Genomic DNA, 21418 nt, shown 5'->3' with positions numbered 1-21418 from the left:
ATTTGGGTTATGGAGGGATCCTTAAACAAGTTAACCCTACTTCCAATAAAGAAGTATTAGTTAGATTTACTTCAGGAAAATGGAATCCTACCCAATCCAAGTATTCCACGGTTAAGAAAGAAATGCTTTCTATCATAAAATGTATCTCTAAATTTCAGAGTGATTTACTTAATCAAAAGTTTTTGCTTAGGATTGATTGTAGTTCGGCAAAACCTATTATTGAAAAAGATGTTAAAAATCTTGTAGCAAAACAAATCTTTGCTAATTGGCAAGCTCAATTATCTGCATTTGAATTTGATATTCAATATATTAAGGGAGAAAATAATTCTCTTGCTGATTTTTTAACCCGTGAATTTTTACAGGGATATGACAACCCCTTATAGGGGAAGAGGAGGCCGTGGCCAATATGGTCGTGGAAACCAAGGGAGCAATAATATGTTGCCCCAAGAACCAATGACTAGCAATGTTCCTATAATTGGGAATTGGTCAGTGGTCCAATATAGAAAAATTTTTTCTAATATGAAAAAAGAGAAAGATGAAGCATCTTCATCCTCTTCTGCTAAAGGTAAGACAATATCTTACAAACAAGCTACTCAAGAAGAGTCGCCTCAAGAGTATTTTGAAAACCCTATTACAGAAACCATTATGTATATTGATGATGAAGATCTTTCACTAAATAATAGTGATGGTTGGTCTATTAAAGACAGATATTTAGACTCTAGATGCTATCCAGGAATGGCTGGAAAATCTAGACCTCACCTTGAAATGCTTCTGATCGGATCAGGATCAGTTACTATCACTCATAATCACCATAACGGTAATACCAAAGACTTTATAAGTTTTTCAAAATGTCACATTAATAAGATTTTACTCCCTAAAGATTGGGGAATCAACCCCAACAATGAAAAGGCTATTATAGATAGTCAAAACAATTCTATCAATTTCAATTATTGGGACTATGTCAATGCTTTCACCCAAATGTTTTATTACCAAAATCCCAAGAACAAACATTCTTGGTTTTTCTCTATTAATCCTGAAGTTGTGGAAAAATCTATTCCAAACTGGTTCTTTTCATGGTGGCAAAAATTTGGCCCATCCTTAGAGATTTTACCTGAAGAAATACAAAATTTGTATACATCCTGGTGCAATACCAGTCCTTTAATTGAAAAGGTTGCATCCAGCAAACTTATTACAGGACAATGTCCTTGTCTTTTTTTCTGTAAATTCCAAATCCCATGGATTTGGAGGTGGAATATCACTATCTCTAAAGACAGGTTCAATGTTCCCATTCTCCAAAGAAATTTCTTTTATAAATTTTGGACTAATATGAGTCCAGACGACCTTAAAAACATAATTGATAAAATTAAGGCTTCTGTTGTATCTGATAAGGCCAAAAGTGTTAAAACCACCAACACTCAAAACTTCTCTATGAATGAAGTAAAGACTTATTTTCAGAGGAAATATCCTCAAGAAACTAATGATCAAATTAAGGTCCGAGTTCTTGATTTCATGAAAGACCAGTTTTTCTGTTCTTTCCCCGAAGACAATATGTCAGTCTCTTCAAAAGGGTCCAAAGACATTGATGAAGATGAAGATGTGTTAGCTGGTGAATCTCAACCAGATCCAACGATGGAAGATATTTGGGACTCAATGATTGAGATCGTTGCAAGCAAAGCCAAATAATTTCCTCCGCAATTATCTCAAGGAATCTTTCAGAAGACAATATGTCTCTTTCAAGCTTTTGCTTTAGTCGTTATCAACTTTAGCTTTAGCTTTTTCTTTTGCTTTTCTTTTGACAATTTTGTTAAAGCTGTTTGTCGTGTTGTTTTTATTGTTTAAGTGACGATGGGGCCCAATGAGCACCCGGCTTTAAGCAATAATTTCGTTTGTCGTTTGTTTTTGGCTACCGAATGTTTAGGTCGCCTTTTACTGGTTCAAATAGTGAACTTCTTTTCCTATATATAGGAAGTTTGTTTTTCTTTGGAGGCACGCTTTGCTTCCGCCTTGTAATCTTTTCTCAGTTTATACATAAAATCTTTTTACTTTGTGTAATATCTTGCACCTTTAATCTATATACCTGAGCATCAAGAGCAACTTGCACCTTTAATCTATATACCTGAGCATCAAGATCAACTTTTGGTATCATCGCCTTTCCATTTTGGATCCAGGTACCTCTTCTACCCAACTCTAATTGAATGACAATTAGAGGCTAAACTGTTGTTATGACTTAGTTTTTAACTTAGTATTTATAAGTATTAAAACATTGTCATGATCATAATAACTTTTATTTTAAACATAAAAGAGTTTTGGGACGGATCTGGTGATTCTTGTTTCAGACAAAAATCTCGTTTTTTTTTCCCGGGAGGGAGTGAGAGATGCTTGATGTCTGTTTCGATGAGAATTTTTGTCAGATTACTGCGTTCGATGTCTCGTTGAGAGCTTTGCTCTTCTATCCCTACGGGTTGATAGGTTTAGAGACTTTTATAAAAGTTTTTTAAGTTCAAACTATCTGGTATTATGATCATGAGAAAGTTAGGATACTTTGCTTTACTTTGTTATTTAACTACGTCATAACACTGTTCGCCCTTTGTTTTCTTCATGGAAGAACCAGATCAAAATGATCTTACCACCAATCAAGAATTGGTCGAATTCCCAAACAATTTGGAAAACTTAAACAAATGGGTAATACCCTCGGTACCTAAAAAAGAAATTTATAATTTTGGGATGTTTGACTTTAAGTCTAGAATGGCTGTTAAGACCATTGAACAAAATGTTAGAATCTCAAAAGATTCTCAAGATATATTTATGTTATGTAAAAAGGATTTAGAATCCTTTAAAGAGTATAAATATATACATGTTGGGTTAATACAAATTGCTATTAGACCTTTAACTCTGCTTGGCTTAAACACCAGTATAATGGCATACGTTAGAGATGGCAGATGCAATAATTTTAAAGAATCTTTAGCTGCTGTTATTGAGTCCAGTTTATGTCATGGACCAGTCTATTTTGATATAGCCCCTAATTTAAGTCTATCCTTGTCTGATAAACATTTGTTCGAGGCTTTACAAATGAATATTCATACTAATGGCTATGATTTTAAAACTGGAAGTCAAATTATGACTGTTTGTTACAGGATATATTTTAAGGTTTTAAATACCCTTAATCCTAAGGCTAGACAAATAAGTCATCCCGGAACCACTACTTTGGTTAATACTAATTTATTGACCTCTAAGGTAGCCACCAACCGACTTATAAGATGGGACGAATTAGATTTCCCTGATAATTGGAATCTTCCTCGTATCGTTAACCCGGAACCTATCATGAATAGAAATGTTGAACAAATTGTTCAAACTACTGATGGAGACGTTGAAATTCGTTTTAATCCTCAGAGAATTTGCAAAATACCAAGAAGTATATCTTCCAGATATTCTTCCAACAATTTTTATTCTGTTCCCAGTAATATTTCTAGGAAATCCTTCTCAGAAGCTTCAACATCTAAAACTAAAGATGAGTCTGAAACTGTCGAACACATAATTATGAGCGACAACAAAATTCCTTTTGGAGTTTATGAGGCTAATAATAGTCAAAAAGAAGGTAAAACTTCCCCAACCCCATCAGACTTTTAATGGACCTTACGCCTAATAGTCTTTGGAGGAAATTCATAAATGATGAATTTATGATGGAAAAATACTCTGATTTTCGTAAATGGTTTTTCAGAGAAATCCCAGATTGGGAAAGAGAAAAAATTAAAAATGATTATTATAAACATCTTGGCATAACTCAAGAGTTCATCAGATTTGTTGAATGGTTTATAACATATTTTCTCAGTCAAACTGAAAAAGAAATTTGTACTCTAAAATCCAGATCTTGGAATATTATTGGACGTAACGATCCCATTCAATCCCCGTTTCCTCCGGAAGAAAGTTTAACGTTGGGAACTAACGTTGAAGCTGTTGCGTATTCGCACACTAGCATAGGATCCAAGGTAGGGAATACCCTTAATAGCCTTAATGAGTTAAACTCCATAATCAAAGCTCAAAATTTTTCTAATGCTTATCTTACTCGAATAGGAGACCAGCTGTTATCTTTAGATAGAGATATCGCTTTTTTAAAATTTTTGGTTGAGAAAAATATACACAATCAAGAAGTTATTATTAATCATTTAAAAAAAAAGGATATTCCTTCAACATCAACATCGGAGTCAAAAGGTTTTTATGACCAAATTAGTGAATCTCCTATTGTTCAGCCTCCCACTAAAATTGAGAATTTCAAAATTGATGATAATTCGAATGAATTTTTGAATACGCTGCAAGAAAAACTTAAGAAATTAAACCTTAATGTTATTTCCAAAGATGAAGATTCTAATAGCGAATCTGAGAGTAAAGATGTTGATGAACTTGCTAATATGTTCAATGACTCTAGTCTTAATGAAAAGACTGAAATTAATACGGTTTATACTAAAAGAGGAGTTGATAAAATCTATTACGATAGACCCTCGCCACATGATTTACTTTTTGAAGAAAATGATGACATTATCCAAACCTCGTACTCGGGTAGATCCATTTATGAATGGAATATTGACGGTCTTAATGATAGACAAATTGTTACTGTCATTCAAAAAATGCTCATGTATTCTACTATTTGTAAACAACAAGGTAATACCGATAGAAATATTGCTAGTTTTATAACCGTGGGTTTTGTCGGTCAACTTAGAGGATGGTGGGATGCGTATCTCACAGCTGCCCAAAGAGAAGAAATTCTTTCTCATAAAAAAATTGTTAAAGATGAAGCCACAGGATCTGTGACTAATACTAACGAAGAAGACGCAGTTTATACTTTAAGTCTTTCTATAATAAACAATTTTGTTGGTACCAGAATACCTGTTGGAGAGCGTATTTGCACTCTTTTACAAAATTTACGTTGTCCTTCTTTAACACATTTTAGATGGTATAAAGATACCTTTTTATCCAGAGTTTTCATGATTGAAGACCCTAATAGTAATCATTGGAAAGCCAAATTTGTTGATGGTTTACCTCATCTTTTTGCCGAAAAAGTTAGGCAATCTTTAAGAAATAAAAATGATGGGATAAATATAAATTACCCAAATCTTACTTATGGTCAAATTTCTAATACTTGTATTCAAGAAGGCCTTTCTTTGTGTAATGACATAAAGTTAAAAAATCAACTTAAGAAGCAAAAATTGACCGAAAAACACCAATTAGGGGAATTTTGTGAACAATTTGCCTTTGATTTAGGAAAACCTACTGGGGATAAAAAGAGTAAGAAGAAAATTAGTTCTTCTAATGATACTTCTCAAATTAAGAGAAAGAAATCTCATAAGTCTTCTAATAAGAGAAAACATAGAGAAAATTTCTCTAAAGAAAAAACTAGGGAAAGTTTTCCCAGCACTAAAAATAAAAGGAAAGCTGGTAAGTTTTCAAAAAATATTACTTGCCATAAATGTGGCAAAAGTGGTCATTATGCCACTCAATGCTGGACTAAGAAACAACTTAATGATATTGAAGATGATAACCTTCGTTCTCAATTAGAGAAAGTCCTATTTAAATATTCTGATAATGAATCAGAAGATAACAATGAAGTTATAAATCAAATTAATGATTCCACCACTAATGACGATTCTGATAATAGTTCGGAGTCAGACTGTCCCTGCAATGAGGAGATAGACTATTGGAAAAATATAGTAGAAATGAATGGTTTAAATGTTCTAACTGAAGAACATGATGAAGCTCTTAAAGCCATTGATAATATTTCAGATAATAATCTAAAGAGAAAAATGTTAGAATTTCTTATCAAAGATGGTTCTAATAAGGATAGAGGACCTCAAATTATTGAGGCACCTTATAATATTAGTGAAGTCTTATCTAGATTTCGCGAAACTAATATTAAGGAAACACCTATCTCTACTAATGATTTGAGAAGAGAAATTAATCTTCTAAAGGGAGAAATATCTCAGATAAAAAGAGATAATAATATATTATCTCAGCGAATTTCTAAATTAGAAACTTTAAAAATTGAGGAGATTATTCAGGACATTCCCAAAATTGAAAATTCTAATTCTCCTACTTCCGGAGAAAAATCTGAAAATACTTTTTTAACTACTCTTCAAAGAGTTACTTCACAAAAGTGGTTTATAAAAATTACTTTAGTGATTAACAAAGAGTATGTTCTAAAAAATGAAATTGCTTTGGTTGATAGTGGCGCAGACTTGAACTGCATTCAGGAAGGAATTATTCCTACAAAATATTTTTCTAAAACTACTCAATCTCTAACCCAAGCGGGAGGAGATAAACTTCAAGTTAATTATAAACTTTCTAATACTTATATTTGCAATCAAAATATTTGTTTACCAACTAATTTTATTTTGGTAAAAAATTTAACTCATAGAGTTATATTAGGAACCCCCTTTTTGCATAATATTATGCCCATCAAAAATATTGATCAAAGAGGAATTACTACTTTAATTGATAATCAAGAAATTACTTTTGAATTTATTACCAATCCTCATACTAGGATGCTTAATGAAGTTAAGGATATACTTAACAAAAAAGAAAAACAAATATGTTTTCTTAAAGAAGAAATTAGTCTTCGCAATATTGATAATCAACTTAAGAAAGTTGAGATACAAAGACAGATTAAGTCTTTAGAGATTCAATTCAATAATGAAGTCTGTAACGATTTTCCTAATGCTTTTTGGAATAGAAAGAAACATATTGTTTCTTTACCCTATATTGATGACTTTAATGAAAGACAAATTCCTACTAAGGCTAGACCGGCTCAAATGAATAATGCCTATCAAGATGTATGTAGAAAAGAGATCCAATCTCTTCTTGACAAAGGATTAATTAGAAAATCTAAATCTCCTTGGAGTTGTACTGCGTTTTATGTTGATAATGCAGCTGAAAAGGAACGTGGTGTTCCTAGGCTTGTTATTAATTATAAACCTCTTAATAAGGTTTTAAAATGGATTAGGTATCCTATTCCTAACAAGAAAGATTTACTTGACAGATTAGCAACTGCTGCTATATTTTCAAAATTTGATATGAAATCTGGTTATTGGCAGATTCAAGTTAAAGAATCTGACAGATATAAAACTGCCTTCACAGTTCCTTTTGGTCAATTTGAATGGTTGGTTATGGCTTTTGGTTTAAAAAACGCGCCATCAGAATTTCAAAAAATTATGAATGATATTTTTGAGTCATACTCAGAATTTATTATTGTTTACATTGATGATGTTTTAGTCTTTTCTAAAACTATAGATCAGCATGTTAAACATTTAAAGATATTTAAAGAAGTGGTCAAAAGAAGTGGGCTTGTTGTCTCTGCGCCCAAGATGAAATTATTCCAGACTAAAATTAGATTTCTGGGTCATACAATTGATAAGGGAACTATTATCCCTATTGATAGAAGTATTGAATTTGCTTCTAAATTTCCAGATATTATTTTGGATAAAACCCAATTACAAAGATTTTTAGGAAGTCTTAATTATGTGTCTGACTACTATGAGTATTTGTCTAAAGATACAGCCATTTTGTACAATAGACTAAAATCCAAACCTAAGCCCTGGACGGACGAACATACTCATGCTGTTCGTAGGATTAAGAGTAAAGTCAAAAATTTGCCTTGCCTTTCTCTAGCCAATCCTAATTATTTCAAAATTGTTGAAACTGATGCTTCCAATTTGGGTTATGGAGGGATCCTTAAACAAGTTAACCCTACTTCCAATAAAGAAGTATTAGTTAGATTTACTTCAGGAAAATGGAATCCTACCCAATCCAAGTATTCCACGGTTAAGAAAGAAATGCTTTCTATCATAAAATGTATCTCTAAATTTCAGAGTGATTTACTTAATCAAAAGTTTTTGCTTAGGATTGATTGTAGTTCGGCAAAACCTATTATTGAAAAAGATGTTAAAAATCTTGTAGCAAAACAAATCTTTGCTAATTGGCAAGCTCAATTATCTGCATTTGAATTTGATATTCAATATATTAAGGGAGAAAATAATTCTCTTGCTGATTTTTTAACCCGTGAATTTTTACAGGGATATGACAACCCCTTATAGGGGAAGAGGAGGCCGTGGCCAATATGGTCGTGGAAACCAAGGGAGCAATAATATGTTGCCCCAAGAACCAATGACTAGCAATGTTCCTATAATTGGGAATTGGTCAGTGGTCCAATATAGAAAAAATTTTTCTAATATGAAAAAAGAGAAAGATGAAGCATCTTCATCCTCTTCTGCTAAAGGTAAGACAATATCTTACAAACAAGCTACTCAAGAAGAGTCGCCTCAAGAGTATTTTGAAAACCCTATTACAGAAACCATTTTGTATATTGATGATGAAGATCTTTCACTAAATAATAGTGATGGTTGGTCTATTAAAGACAGATATTTAGACTCTAGATGCTATCCAGGAATGGCTGGAAAATCTAGACCTCACCTTGAAATGCTTCTGATCGGATCAGGATCAGTTACTATCACTCATAATCACCATAACGGTAATACCAAAGACTTTATAAGTTTTTCAAAATGTCACATTAATAAGATTTTACTCCCTAAAGATTGGGGAATCAACCCCAACAATGAAAAGGCTATTATAGATAGTCAAAACAATTCTATCAATTTCAATTATTGGGACTATGTCAATGCTTTCACCCAAATGTTTTATTACCAAAATCCCAAGAACAAACATTCTTGGTTTTTCTCTATTAATCCTGAAGTTGTGGAAAAATCTATTCCAAACTGGTTCTTTTCATGGTGGCAAAAATTTGGCCCATCCTTAGAGATTTTACCTGAAGAAATACAAAATTTGTATACATCCTGGTGCAATACCAGTCCTTTAATTGAAAAGGTTGCATCCAGCAAACTTATTACAGGACAATGTCCTTGTCTTTTTTTCTGTAAATTCCAAATCCCATGGATTTGGAGGTGGAATATCACTATCTCTAAAGACAGGTTCAATGTTCCCATTCTCCAAAGAAATTTCTTTTATAAATTTTGGACTAATATGAGTCCAGACGACCTTAAAAACATAATTGATAAAATTAAGGCTTCTGTTGTATCTGATAAGGCCAAAAGTGTTAAAACCACCAACACTCAAAACTTCTCTATGAATGAAGTAAAGACTTATTTTCAGAGGAAATATCCTCAAGAAACTAATGATCAAATTAAGGTCCGAGTTCTTGATTTCATGAAAGACCAGTTTTTCTGTTCTTTCCCCGAAGACAATATGTCAGTCTCTTCAAAAGGGTCCAAAGACATTGATGAAGATGAAGATGTGTTAGCTGGTGAATCTCAACCAGATCCAACGATGGAAGATATTTGGGACTCAATGATTGAGATCGTTGCAAGCAAAGCCAAATAATTTCCTCCGCAATTATCTCAAGGAATCTTTCAGAAGACAATATGTCTCTTTCAAGCTTTTGCTTTAGTCGTTATCAACTTTAGCTTTAGCTTTTTCTTTTGCTTTTCTTTTGACAATTTTGTTAAAGCTGTTTGTCGTGTTGTTTTTATTGTTTAAGTGACGATGGGGCCCAATGAGCACCCGGCTTTAAGCAATAATTTCGTTTGTCGTTTGTTTTTGGCTACCGAATGTTTAGGTCGCCTTTTACTGGTTCAAATAGTGAACTTCTTTTCCTATATATAGGAAGTTTGTTTTTCTTTGGAGGCACGCTTTGCTTCCGCCTTGTAATCTTTTCTCAGTTTATACATAAAATCTTTTTACTTTGTGTAATATCTTGCACCTTTAATCTATATACCTGAGCATCAAGATCAACTTGCTCTGATACCAAAAGTTGATCTTGATGCTCAGGTATATAGATTAAAGGTGCAAGATATTACACAAAGTAAAAAGATTTTATGTATAAACTGAGAAAAGATTACAAGGCGGAAGCAAAGCGTGCCTCCAAAGAAAAACAAACTTCCTATATATAGGAAAAGAAGTTCACTATTTGAACCAGTAAAAGGCGACCTAAACATTCGGTAGCCAAAAACAAACGACAAACGAAATTATTGCTTAAAGCCGGGTGCTCATTGGGCCCCATCGTCACTTAAACAATAAAAACAACACGACAAACAGCTTTAACAAAATTGTCAAAAGAAAAAGCAAAAGAAAAAGCTAAAGCTAAAGTTGATAACGACTAAAGCAAAAGCTTGAAAGAGACATATTGTCTTCTGAAAGATTCCTTGAGATAATTGCGGAGGAAATTATTTGGCTTTGCTTGCAACGATCTCAATCATTGAGTCCCAAATATCTTCCATCGTTGGATCTGGTTGAGATTCACCAGCTAACACATCTTCATCTTCATCAATGTCTTTGGACCCTTTTGAAGAGACTGACATATTGTCTTCGGGGAAAGAACAGAAAAACTGGTCTTTCATGAAATCAAGAACTCGGACCTTAATTTGATCATTAGTTTCTTGAGGATATTTCCTCTGAAAATAAGTCTTTACTTCATTCATAGAGAAGTTTTGAGTGTTGGTGGTTTTAACACTTTTGGCCTTATCAGATACAACAGAAGCCTTAATTTTATCAATTATGATTTTAAGGTCGTCTGGACTCATATTAGTCCAAAATTTATAAAAGAAATTTCTTTGGAGAATGGGAACATTGAACCTGTCTTTAGAGATAGTGATATTCCACCTCCAAATCCATGGGATTTGGAATTTACAGAAAAAAAGACAAGGACATTGTCCTGTAATAAGTTTGCTGGATGCAACCTTTTCAATTAAAGGACTGGTATTGCACCAGGATGTTTACAAATTTTGTATTTCTTCAGGTAAAATCTCTAAGGATGGGCCAAATTTTTGCCACCATGAAAAGAACCAGTTTGGAATAGATTTTTCCACAACTTCAGGATTAATAGAGAAAAACCAAGAATGTTTGTTCTTGGGATTTTGGTAATAAAACATTTGGGTGAAAGCATTGACATAGTCCCAATAATTGAAATTGATAGAATTGTTTTGACTATCTATAATAGCCTTTTCATTGTTGGGGTTGATTCCCCAATCTTTAGGGAGTAAAATCTTATTAATGTGACATTTTGAAAAACTTATAAAGTCTTTGGTATTACCGTTATGGTGATTATGAGTGATAGTAACTGATCCTGATCCGATCAGAAGCATTTCAAGGTGAGGTCTAGATTTTCCAGCCATTCCTGGATAGCATCTAGAGTCTAAATATCTGTCTTTAATAGACCAACCATCACTATTATTTAGTGAAAGATCTTCATCATCAATATACATAATGGTTTCTGTAATAGGGTTTTCAAAATACTCTTGAGGCGACTCTTCTTGAGTAGCTTGTTTGTAAGATATTGTCTTACCTTTAGCAGAAGAGGATGAAGATGCTTCATCTTTCTCTTTTTTCATATTAGAAAAATTTTTTCTATATTGGACCACTGACCAATTCCCAATTATAGGAACATTGCTAGTCATTGGTTCTTGGGGCAACATATTATTGCTCCCTTGGTTTCCACGACCATATTGGCCACGGCCTCCTCTTCCCCTATAAGGGGTTGTCATATCCCTGTAAAAATTCACGGGTTAAAAAATCAGCAAGAGAATTATTTTCTCCCTTAATATATTGAATATCAAATTCAAATGCAGATAATTGAGCTTGCCAATTAGCAAAGATTTGTTTTGCTACAAGATTTTTAACATCTTTTTCAATAATAGGTTTTGCCGAACTACAATCAATCCTAAGCAAAAACTTTTGATTAAGTAAATCACTCTGAAATTTAGAGATACATTTTATGATAGAAAGCATTTCTTTCTTAACCGTGGAATACTTGGATTGGGTAGGATTCCATTTTCCTGAAGTAAATCTAACTAATACTTCTTTATTGGAAGTAGGGTTAACTTGTTTAAGGATCCCTCCATAACCCAAATTGGAAGCATCAGTTTCAACAATTTTGAAATAATTAGGATTGGCTAGAGAAAGGCAAGGCAAATTTTTGACTTTACTCTTAATCCTACGAACAGCATGAGTATGTTCGTCCGTCCAGGGCTTAGGTTTGGATTTTAGTCTATTGTACAAAATGGCTGTATCTTTAGACAAATACTCATAGTAGTCAGACACATAATTAAGACTTCCTAAAAATCTTTGTAATTGGGTTTTATCCAAAATAATATCTGGAAATTTAGAAGCAAATTCAATACTTCTATCAATAGGGATAATAGTTCCCTTATCAATTGTATGACCCAGAAATCTAATTTTAGTCTGGAATAATTTCATCTTGGGCGCAGAGACAACAAGCCCACTTCTTTTGACCACTTCTTTAAATATCTTTAAATGTTTAACATGCTGATCTATAGTTTTAGAAAAGACTAAAACATCATCAATGTAAACAATAATAAATTCTGAGTATGACTCAAAAATATCATTCATAATTTTTTGAAATTCTGATGGCGCGTTTTTTAAACCAAAAGCCATAACCAACCATTCAAATTGACCAAAAGGAACTGTGAAGGCAGTTTTATATCTGTCAGATTCTTTAACTTGAATCTGCCAATAACCAGATTTCATATCAAATTTTGAAAATATAGCAGCAGTTGCTAATCTGTCAAGTAAATCTTTCTTGTTAGGAATAGGATACCTAATCCATTTTAAAACCTTATTAAGAGGTTTATAATTAATAACAAGCCTAGGAACACCACGTTCCTTTTCAGCTGCATTATCAACATAAAACGCAGTACAACTCCAAGGAGATTTAGATTTTCTAATTAATCCTTTGTCAAGAAGAGATTGGATCTCTTTTCTACATACATCTTGATAGGCATTATTCATTTGAGCCGGTCTAGCCTTAGTAGGAATTTGTCTTTCATTAAAGTCATCAATATAGGGTAAAGAAACAATATGTTTCTTTCTATTCCAAAAAGCATTAGGAAAATCGTTACAGACTTCATTATTGAATTGAATCTCTAAAGACTTAATCTGTCTTTGTATCTCAACTTTCTTAAGTTGATTATCAATATTGCGAAGACTAATTTCTTCTTTAAGAAAACATATTTGTTTTTCTTTTTTGTTAAGTATATCCTTAACTTCATTAAGCATCCTAGTATGAGGATTGGTAATAAATTCAAAAGTAATTTCTTGATTATCAATTAAAGTAGTAATTCCTCTTTGATCAATATTTTTGATGGGCATAATATTATGCAAAAAGGGGGTTCCTAATATAACTCTATGAGTTAAATTTTTTACCAAAATAAAATTAGTTGGTAAACAAATATTTTGATTGCAAATATAAGTATTAGAAAGTTTATAATTAACTTGAAGTTTATCTCCTCCCGCTTGGGTTAGAGATTGAGTAGTTTTAGAAAAATATTTTGTAGGAATAATTCCTTCCTGAATGCAGTTCAAGTCTGCGCCACTATCAACCAAAGCAATTTCATTTTTTAGAACATACTCTTTGTTAATCACTAAAGTAATTTTTATAAACCACTTTTGTGAAGTAACTCTTTGAAGAGTAGTTAAAAAAGTATTTTCAGATTTTTCTCCGGAAGTAGGAGAATTAGAATTTTCAATTTTGGGAATGTCCTGAATAATCTCCTCAATTTTTAAAGTTTCTAATTTAGAAATTCGCTGAGATAATATATTATTATCTCTTTTTATCTGAGATATTTCTCCCTTTAGAAGATTAATTTCTCTTCTCAAATCATTAGTAGAGATAGGTGTTTCCTTAATATTAGTTTCGCGAAATCTAGATAAGACTTCACTAATATTATAAGGTGCCTCAATAATTTGAGGTCCTCTATCCTTATTAGAACCATCTTTGATAAGAAATTCTAACATTTTTCTCTTTAGATTATTATCTGAAATATTATCAATGGCTTTAAGAGCTTCATCATGTTCTTCAGTTAGAACATTTAAACCATTCATTTCTACTATATTTTTCCAATAGTCTATCTCCTCATTGCAGGGACAGTCTGACTCCGAACTATTATCAGAATCGTCATTAGTGGTGGAATCATTAATTTGATTTATAACTTCATTGTTATCTTCTGATTCATTATCAGAATATTTAAATAGGACTTTCTCTAATTGAGAACGAAGGTTATCATCTTCAATATCATTAAGTTGTTTCTTAGTCCAGCATTGAGTGGCATAATGACCACTTTTGCCACATTTATGGCAAGTAATATTTTTTGAAAACTTACCAGCTTTCCTTTTATTTTTAGTGCTGGGAAAACTTTCCCTAGTTTTTTCTTTAGAGAAATTTTCTCTATGTTTTCTCTTATTAGAAGACTTATGAGATTTCTTTCTCTTAATTTGAGAAGTATCATTAGAAGAACTAATTTTCTTCTTACTCTTTTTATCCCCAGTAGGTTTTCCTAAATCAAAGGCAAATTGTTCACAAAATTCCCCTAATTGGTGTTTTTCGGTCAATTTTTGCTTCTTAAGTTGATTTTTTAACTTTATGTCATTACACAAAGAAAGGCCTTCTTGAATACAAGTATTAGAAATTTGACCATAAGTAAGATTTGGGTAATTTATATTTATCCCATCATTTTTATTTCTTAAAGATTGCCTAACTTTTTCGGCAAAAAGATGAGGTAAACCATCAACAAATTTGGCTTTCCAATGATTACTATTAGGGTCTTCAATCATGAAAACTCTGGATAAAAAGGTATCTTTATACCATCTAAAATGTGTTAAAGAAGGACAACGTAAATTTTGTAAAAGAGTGCAAATACGCTCTCCAACAGGTATTCTGGTACCAACAAAATTGTTTATTATAGAAAGACTTAAAGTATAAACTGCGTCTTCTTCGTTAGTATTAGTCACAGATCCTGTGGCTTCATCTTTAACAATTTTTTTATGAGAAAGAATTTCTTCTCTTTGGGCAGCTGTGAGATACGCATCCCACCATCCTCTAAGTTGACCGACAAAACCCACGGTTATAAAACTAGCAATATTTCTATCGGTATTACCTTGTTGTTTACAAATAGTAGAATACATGAGCATTTTTTGAATGACAGTAACAATTTGTCTATCATTAAGACCGTCAATATTCCATTCATAAATGGATCTACCCGAGTACGAGGTTTGGATAATGTCATCATTTTCTTCAAAAAGTAAATCATGTGGCGAGGGTCTATCGTAATAGATTTTATCAACTCCTCTTTTAGTATAAACCGTATTAATTTCAGTCTTTTCATTAAGACTAGAGTCATTGAACATATTAGCAAGTTCATCAACATCTTTACTCTCAGATTCGCTATTAGAATCTTCATCTTTGGAAATAACATTAAGGTTTAATTTCTTAAGTTTTTCTTGCAGCGTATTCAAAAATTCATTCGAATTATCATCAATTTTGAAATTCTCAATTTTAGTGGGAGGCTGAACAATAGGAGATTCACTAATTTGGTCATAAAAACCTTTTGACTCCGATGTTGATGTTGAAGGAATATCCTTTTTTTTTAAATGATTAATAATAACTTCTTGATTGTGTATATTTTTCTCAACCAAAAATTTTAAAAAAGCGATATCTCTATCTAAAGATAACAGCTGGTCTCCTATTCGAGTAAGATAAGCATTAGAAAAATTTTGAGCTTTGATTATGGAGTTTAACTCATTAAGGCTATTAAGGGTATTCCCTACCTTGGATCCTATGCTAGTGTGCGAATACGCAACAGCTTCAACGTTAGTTCCCAACGTTAAACTTTCTTCCGGAGGAAACGGGGATTGAATGGGATCGTTACGTCCAATAATATTCCAAGATCTGGATTTTAGAGTACAAATTTCTTTTTCAGTTTGACTGAGAAAATATGTTATAAACCATTCAACAAATCTGATGAACTCTTGAGTTATGCCAAGATGTTTATAATAATCATTTTTAATTTTTTCTCTTTCCCAATCTGGGATTTCTCTGAAAAACCATTTACGAAAATCAGAGTATTTTTCCATCATAAATTCATCATTTATGAATTTCCTCCAAAGACTATTAGGCGTAAGGTCCATTAAAAGTCTGATGGGGTTGGGGAAGTTTTACCTTCTTTTTGACTATTATTAGCCTCATAAACTCCAAAAGGAATTTTGTTGTCGCTCATAATTATGTGTTCGACAGTTTCAGACTCATCTTTAGTTTTAGATGTTGAAGCTTCTGAGAAGGATTTCCTAGAAATATTACTGGGAACAGAATAAAAATTGTTGGAAGAATATCTGGAAGATATACTTCTTGGTATTTTGCAAATTCTCTGAGGATTAAAACGAATTTCAACGTCTCCATCAGTAGTTTGAACAATTTGTTCAACATTTCTATTCATGATAGGTTCCGGGTTAACGATACGAGGAAGATTCCAATTATCAGGGAAATCTAATTCGTCCCATCTTATAAGTCGGTTGGTGGCTACCTTAGAGGTCAATAAATTAGTATTAACCAAAGTAGTGGTTCCGGGATGACTTATTTGTCTAGCCTTAGGATTAAGGGTATTTAAAACCTTAAAATATATCCTGTAACAAACAGTCATAATTTGACTTCCAGTTTTAAAATCATAGCCATTAGTATGAATATTCATTTGTAAAGCCTCGAACAAATGTTTATCAGACAAGGATAGACTTAAATTAGGGGCTATATCAAAATAGACTGGTCCATGACATAAACTGGACTCAATAACAGCAGCTAAAGATTCTTTAAAATTATTGCATCTGCCATCTCTAACGTATGCCATTATACTGGTGTTTAAGCCAAGCAGAGTTAAAGGTCTAATAGCAATTTGTATTAACCCAACATGTATATATTTATACTCTTTAAAGGATTCTAAATCCTTTTTACATAACATAAATATATCTTGAGAATCTTTTGAGATTCTAACATTTTGTTCAATGGTCTTAACAGCCATTCTAGACTTAAAGTCAAACATCCCAAAATTATAAATTTCTTTTTTAGGTACCGAGGGTATTACCCATTTGTTTAAGTTTTCCAAATTGTTTGGGAATTCGACCAATTCTTGATTGGTGGTAAGATCATTTTGATCTGGTTCTTCCATGAAGAAAACAAAGGGCGAACAGTGTTATGACGTAGTTAAATAACAAAGTAAAGCAAAGTATCCTAACTTTCTCATGATCATAATACCAGATAGTTTGAACTTAAAAAACTTTTATAAAAGTCTCTAAACCTATCAACCCGTAGGGATAGAAGAGCAAAGCTCTCAACGAGACATCGAACGCAGTAATCTGACAAAAATTCTCATCGAAACAGACATCAAGCATCTCTCACTCCCTCCCGGGAAAAAAAAACGAGATTTTTGTCTGAAACAAGAATCACCAGATCCGTCCCAAAACTCTTTTATGTTTAAAATAAAAGTTATTATGATCATGACAATGTTTTAATACTTATAAATACTAAGTTAAAAACTAAGTCATAACAACAGTTTAGCCTCTAATTGTCATTCAATTAGAGTTGGGTAGAAGAGGTACCTGGATCCAAAATGGAAAGGCTATATATATATATATATATATATATATATATATATATATATATATATATATATATATATATATATATATATATATATATATATATATATATATATAGGATCCATTGACACCAGGTGTCAACGGATTCGTTGACACCAAATCTTAAACGTTCATTTGTCTTAATCTAAAGGTCAATAATTATTCATCAAAATCTTAATGTGGACATTTGCTATTTCATATATCCTTTTCCTAAAAATCCTCTTGTTTCCTAAACGAGATTTGTCTTCTTCACAATGATACATCTTGTACCAAGCACCACATATTATCTTACAAAAGAATTGGTTCATGGTTGTTAAATTGTTTTATGTTGATCCTTCACATGAATCAAACATTAGTTAGCATGTAATTCTTTTTGACATAAACCTTGAATATATGTTGATAATTTTTTTTAGTTCTAGAAACTAAAATTTCAAGAATCATGAAATTTCTACCTCCAACAATTGCAAATGATAGAAACATCATTGATGATAAATGGAAGAAACGGAAAAAAAAAAAAAAAAAAAGAGGATAGCACAAATACAAAATGAGGTGATCAGACATCGAATTTCGTTGACAAATAGCACAAATACAAAATGAGGTGATCAGACATCGAATTTCGTTGACAAGGTTGCAATCCACCATCTCAAAATTGCAATAAGGGGATCACGTATGATTTTTAATTTGTTGTTCTTGATGAATACAGTAAGATCACGATGTGAATTGCAACAAGGGGATAAGATGCATATGATTTTTATTTTTTTAATATGTATGTTCTTGATAAAATGTACAATGAGTAATTCTTGAGAAAGATGACCATCGGGGAGAAGAGAGGAAAACGGTAGATTTAATTTGGAATATTTCCAAAAAGAAATTAGGAATAATTATGGCATGGAAATCTCCAAAGGATATGGTAACATGATAATTTTAATTGAACAAATATAAACCTTTAGATCAAACGAAATCAACGGTTAATATTTGGTGTCAACGAATTCGTTGACACCTGGTGTCAACGGATCCTGACTCATATATATATATATATATATATATATATATATATATATATATATATATATATATATGTAGGGTTATGATAGAAGACACCTTTTATGAAGGTGTCTTTTATCAAGTTACTCTATGAGCATTAGTTAAAAGACACCAACTACTTTTTATGAAGGTGTCTTTTATCAAAGTTATAACTAAAAAGTGAAAATCACACCTTGAGGTGTGACTTGATAAAAGACACCACCAAAGGGTGGCTTGTAACATAACCCATATATATATATATACACACACACACACACAAGCAAAAGGACGGATATATAAAATAAAACGAAAGAGATACAAAGACTGGGGGGACATTAGACCTGACCCAGGTAAAACCCAATAGGGGATACACCGATATAAAAAAGACCTGGTGGATCAACCCTAATCTATCTTAACAAAAATTCACTAGTCACGGACGCAACTCAGCGAACCCACGTACGAGAACGAAACCAGATTGCAAAAAATATGAAAAGTAAACATCTGCGAAGATCAATTAGGGTATAATTTCGGCGAATGGATCGACCGTCAACACGGTAACAAAATCCAAGTGCCAACAGCTCCCTGAACCAAGCAGCAAGCATAAAAGCTCTTTCGAGCACTAAGTACCAGAGTGTAGACGTACAAGACGACTTGAAACCTGCAGATCTCAACAAATCTGGAAAAATCAGAGAGTCAAAGTAGTCAAGCCACCAAATAGAATAGGTTTCAAACATACGCGTAAGAACTCAGATTCAGGGATGAGTCCAATATGTTTAGTGACCAGACCCTTTCGGGTTTAACAGAACCATACCCTTTCGGGTTTAACAGAACACCACCCTTACGGGTTTCGAAACCAACCCACGTCAAAAAGGTCAAAAGTCTTCGGCCACCCAATCTTTGATGCGAACATAAATGAGAAAAACTTACCAGAGGTTGCTGACGAACATCCTGATACACACAAACACAAACACCAGTACGCCACTAACCATCCAAACAAACACAAACCACGCAACACAAACACACCACCAGCAGCCCACCATCAAGACGAAACAAAAAACAACGACAAGCCGTTATTAACAAAAGGCGGTGTTCTAAGATCACGGAACAAGCACGAAACGACCGACTAGCCCAACTGTCACCCAAACCGAATCCATCGAAAACGAATCAATATTCAGATATGGTTGCAGTTCGACACCAAAACTCTTTGTTCCTTGCAAACGACGGCGACTAAAATCGCCACGAAGGAGGATTAAACAGAGACTGAAGTGGTTACCGGAAGGAGAAGAGCTAAACGAACCGACGAACCCAAAACAAACCGCCATAAAATCTCACCGGCGGGGCAGCCACCGTGAGCAACACAAACAGGGTGATGCAGATGCGAAAGAGCTGAGCAACGCATCACCAACGTGGGATCTACATCTTGTGTTCAAAGATTTGGATTTGTGGGGGTAGGATGATGGCGGTGGGTTAGCTGAAGTTAGAAGAGAGAATGGAGAGTTTTAAGTTTTGGAGAGAGAACGTGATATCAGTTATATATATATATATATGTGTGTGTGTGTGTGTGTGTGTGTGTGTGTGTGTGTGTGTGTGTGTGTGTGTGTTCAAAGATTTGGATTTGTGGGGGTAGGATGATGGCGGTGGGTTAGCTGAAGTTAGAAGAGAGAATGGAGAGTTTTAAGTTTTGGAGAGAGAACGTGATATCAGTTTTATATATATATATATATGTATATATGTATATATATATATATATATATATATATATATATATATATATATATATATATGGTTTTGCTAGAAGACACCAACTAATTTTTATGAAGGTGTCTTTTAGCAAATTATAACTAAAAAATGGATAATTACACCTTAAGGTTTGGGTTGCTAAAAGACACCTTCATAAAAAGTAAGACTTAATACATGCTTTGGTCCCTTAATTTATTTTTGAATTTCATTTTGGTCCCTTAACTTTAAACTGTCTCAATTTGGTCCCTTAACTATCTCTTCGTTTACCAAAGTGGTCCCTTCCGCTAGTTTTCCGTTATGTTTAATAAAAAAAGTTAAATGTGGGACACGTGTCATTTTGTCATTTGTTGAGAACTTTTTTTTTGTTTTTTTTGTTTTTTTCCCAAAAAAAAAATTCTCAACAAATGACAAAATGACACGTGTCCCACATTTAACTTTTTTTATTAAACATAACGGAAGGGATCACTTTGGTAAACGGAGAGATACTTAAGGGACCAAATTGAGACAGTTTAAAGTTAAGGGACCAAAATGAAATTCAGAAATAAGTTAAGGGACCAAAGCATGTATTAAGCCAAAAAGTAAAGTGTGTCTTCTAGAAACTCATACAGGAAGCGTGTCTTCTAGACACCTTAGTAATGCTAACAAGTTGTTCTAGTATAGTCAACACTCTAGCTAGAAACTTTGTCAAATTTTATAGGAAGCGGCCAAACATCTACATTCATATCGGTGAGTATATCAATTGTACTCCTATTTGGCAAAGAAGAGAAATTTAGAATATACAATACTAAGTGGTGGGTCTTATAATAAGGCCAAAAGAATATACAGACCGTCCAAATGCAACAAAAGTGGTTTAGAAGTAACTGAAGCAAACACACACATACACAGAGACACACCATAGGCAATAATATCTAGTTAACAAGTGTATGGACACGAAACCATATAGAAAAAAAAAGTTATGTGAGCCTTCACATCTCAAAGATGGCGAATAAACTGATTGTCAACACAAACTGATTCATATACCAACAAACCATACGATAAATCACAACAAGAAGTCAAGTCATTTCTAGCCAATATGTAAGATTTGGAACCTGCAGACCTCAACAGACCTAGAAGTGAATCAGGAAACCAAATCCAGATAACAAACCATCAGTCAGCTACAACAAAACCCTAACTAAACGGA

General features: G+C 32.9%; 2 protein-coding genes and 1 long non-coding RNA gene across 3 annotated transcripts; 2 read left to right on the top strand and 1 right to left on the bottom strand.

Moving 5' to 3' along the window:
- The first annotated feature begins 366 nt into the window (after positions 1-366).
- Positions 367-1729, top strand: LOC146955636 (uncharacterized). Its single transcript, XM_085712084.1, has one exon. The coding sequence runs from the start codon at positions 367-369 to the stop codon at positions 1681-1683; it is 1317 nt and encodes a 438-aa protein (XP_085568210.1). The 3' UTR covers positions 1684-1729.
- A 6335-nt stretch (positions 1730-8064) lies between these two features.
- On the top strand, positions 8065-10160 carry LOC146955635 (uncharacterized). Its single transcript, XM_085748894.1, has 2 exons — positions 8065-9367; positions 10117-10160. Exons 1-2 carry the CDS (start codon positions 8065-8067, stop codon positions 10158-10160), a joined length of 1347 nt encoding a protein of 448 aa, XP_085605020.1.
- Positions 10161-18775: 8615 nt separating this feature from the next.
- LOC146955634 (uncharacterized) lies at positions 18776-20087 on the bottom strand. The gene is made up of 2 exons (XR_015011217.1): positions 19426-20087; positions 18776-19174 (listed from the first exon to the last, which is right to left on the bottom strand). It is a non-coding gene; the product is annotated as an uncharacterized LOC146955634 (long non-coding RNA).
- Between the last annotated feature and the right edge of the window lie 1331 nt (positions 20088-21418).

This window comes from Medicago sativa, chromosome 1 (assembly GCF_051527215.1).
Source record: "Medicago sativa cultivar Bolivia chromosome 1, Bolivia_mono, whole genome shotgun sequence".
Taxonomy (NCBI): domain Eukaryota; kingdom Viridiplantae; phylum Streptophyta; class Magnoliopsida; order Fabales; family Fabaceae; genus Medicago; species Medicago sativa.
The sequence above is the reverse complement of the archived record's forward strand: the minus strand, read 5'-3'. Positions and strand labels throughout refer to the sequence as shown.

Excerpts from the sequence above, each read along its gene's own strand:
- LOC146955635 (XM_085748894.1), top strand. The coding sequence starts at position 8,065 with ATGACAACCCCTTATAGGGGAAGAGGAGGCCGTGGCCAATATGGTCGT. Across the intron at positions 9,368-10,116 it reads AATGATTGAGATCGTTGCAA|AAAAAGCAAAAGAAAAAGCT; the intron begins GCAAAGCCAAAT and ends AATTGTCAAAAG.
- LOC146955636 (XM_085712084.1), top strand. The coding sequence starts at position 367 with ATGACAACCCCTTATAGGGGAAGAGGAGGCCGTGGCCAATATGGTCGT.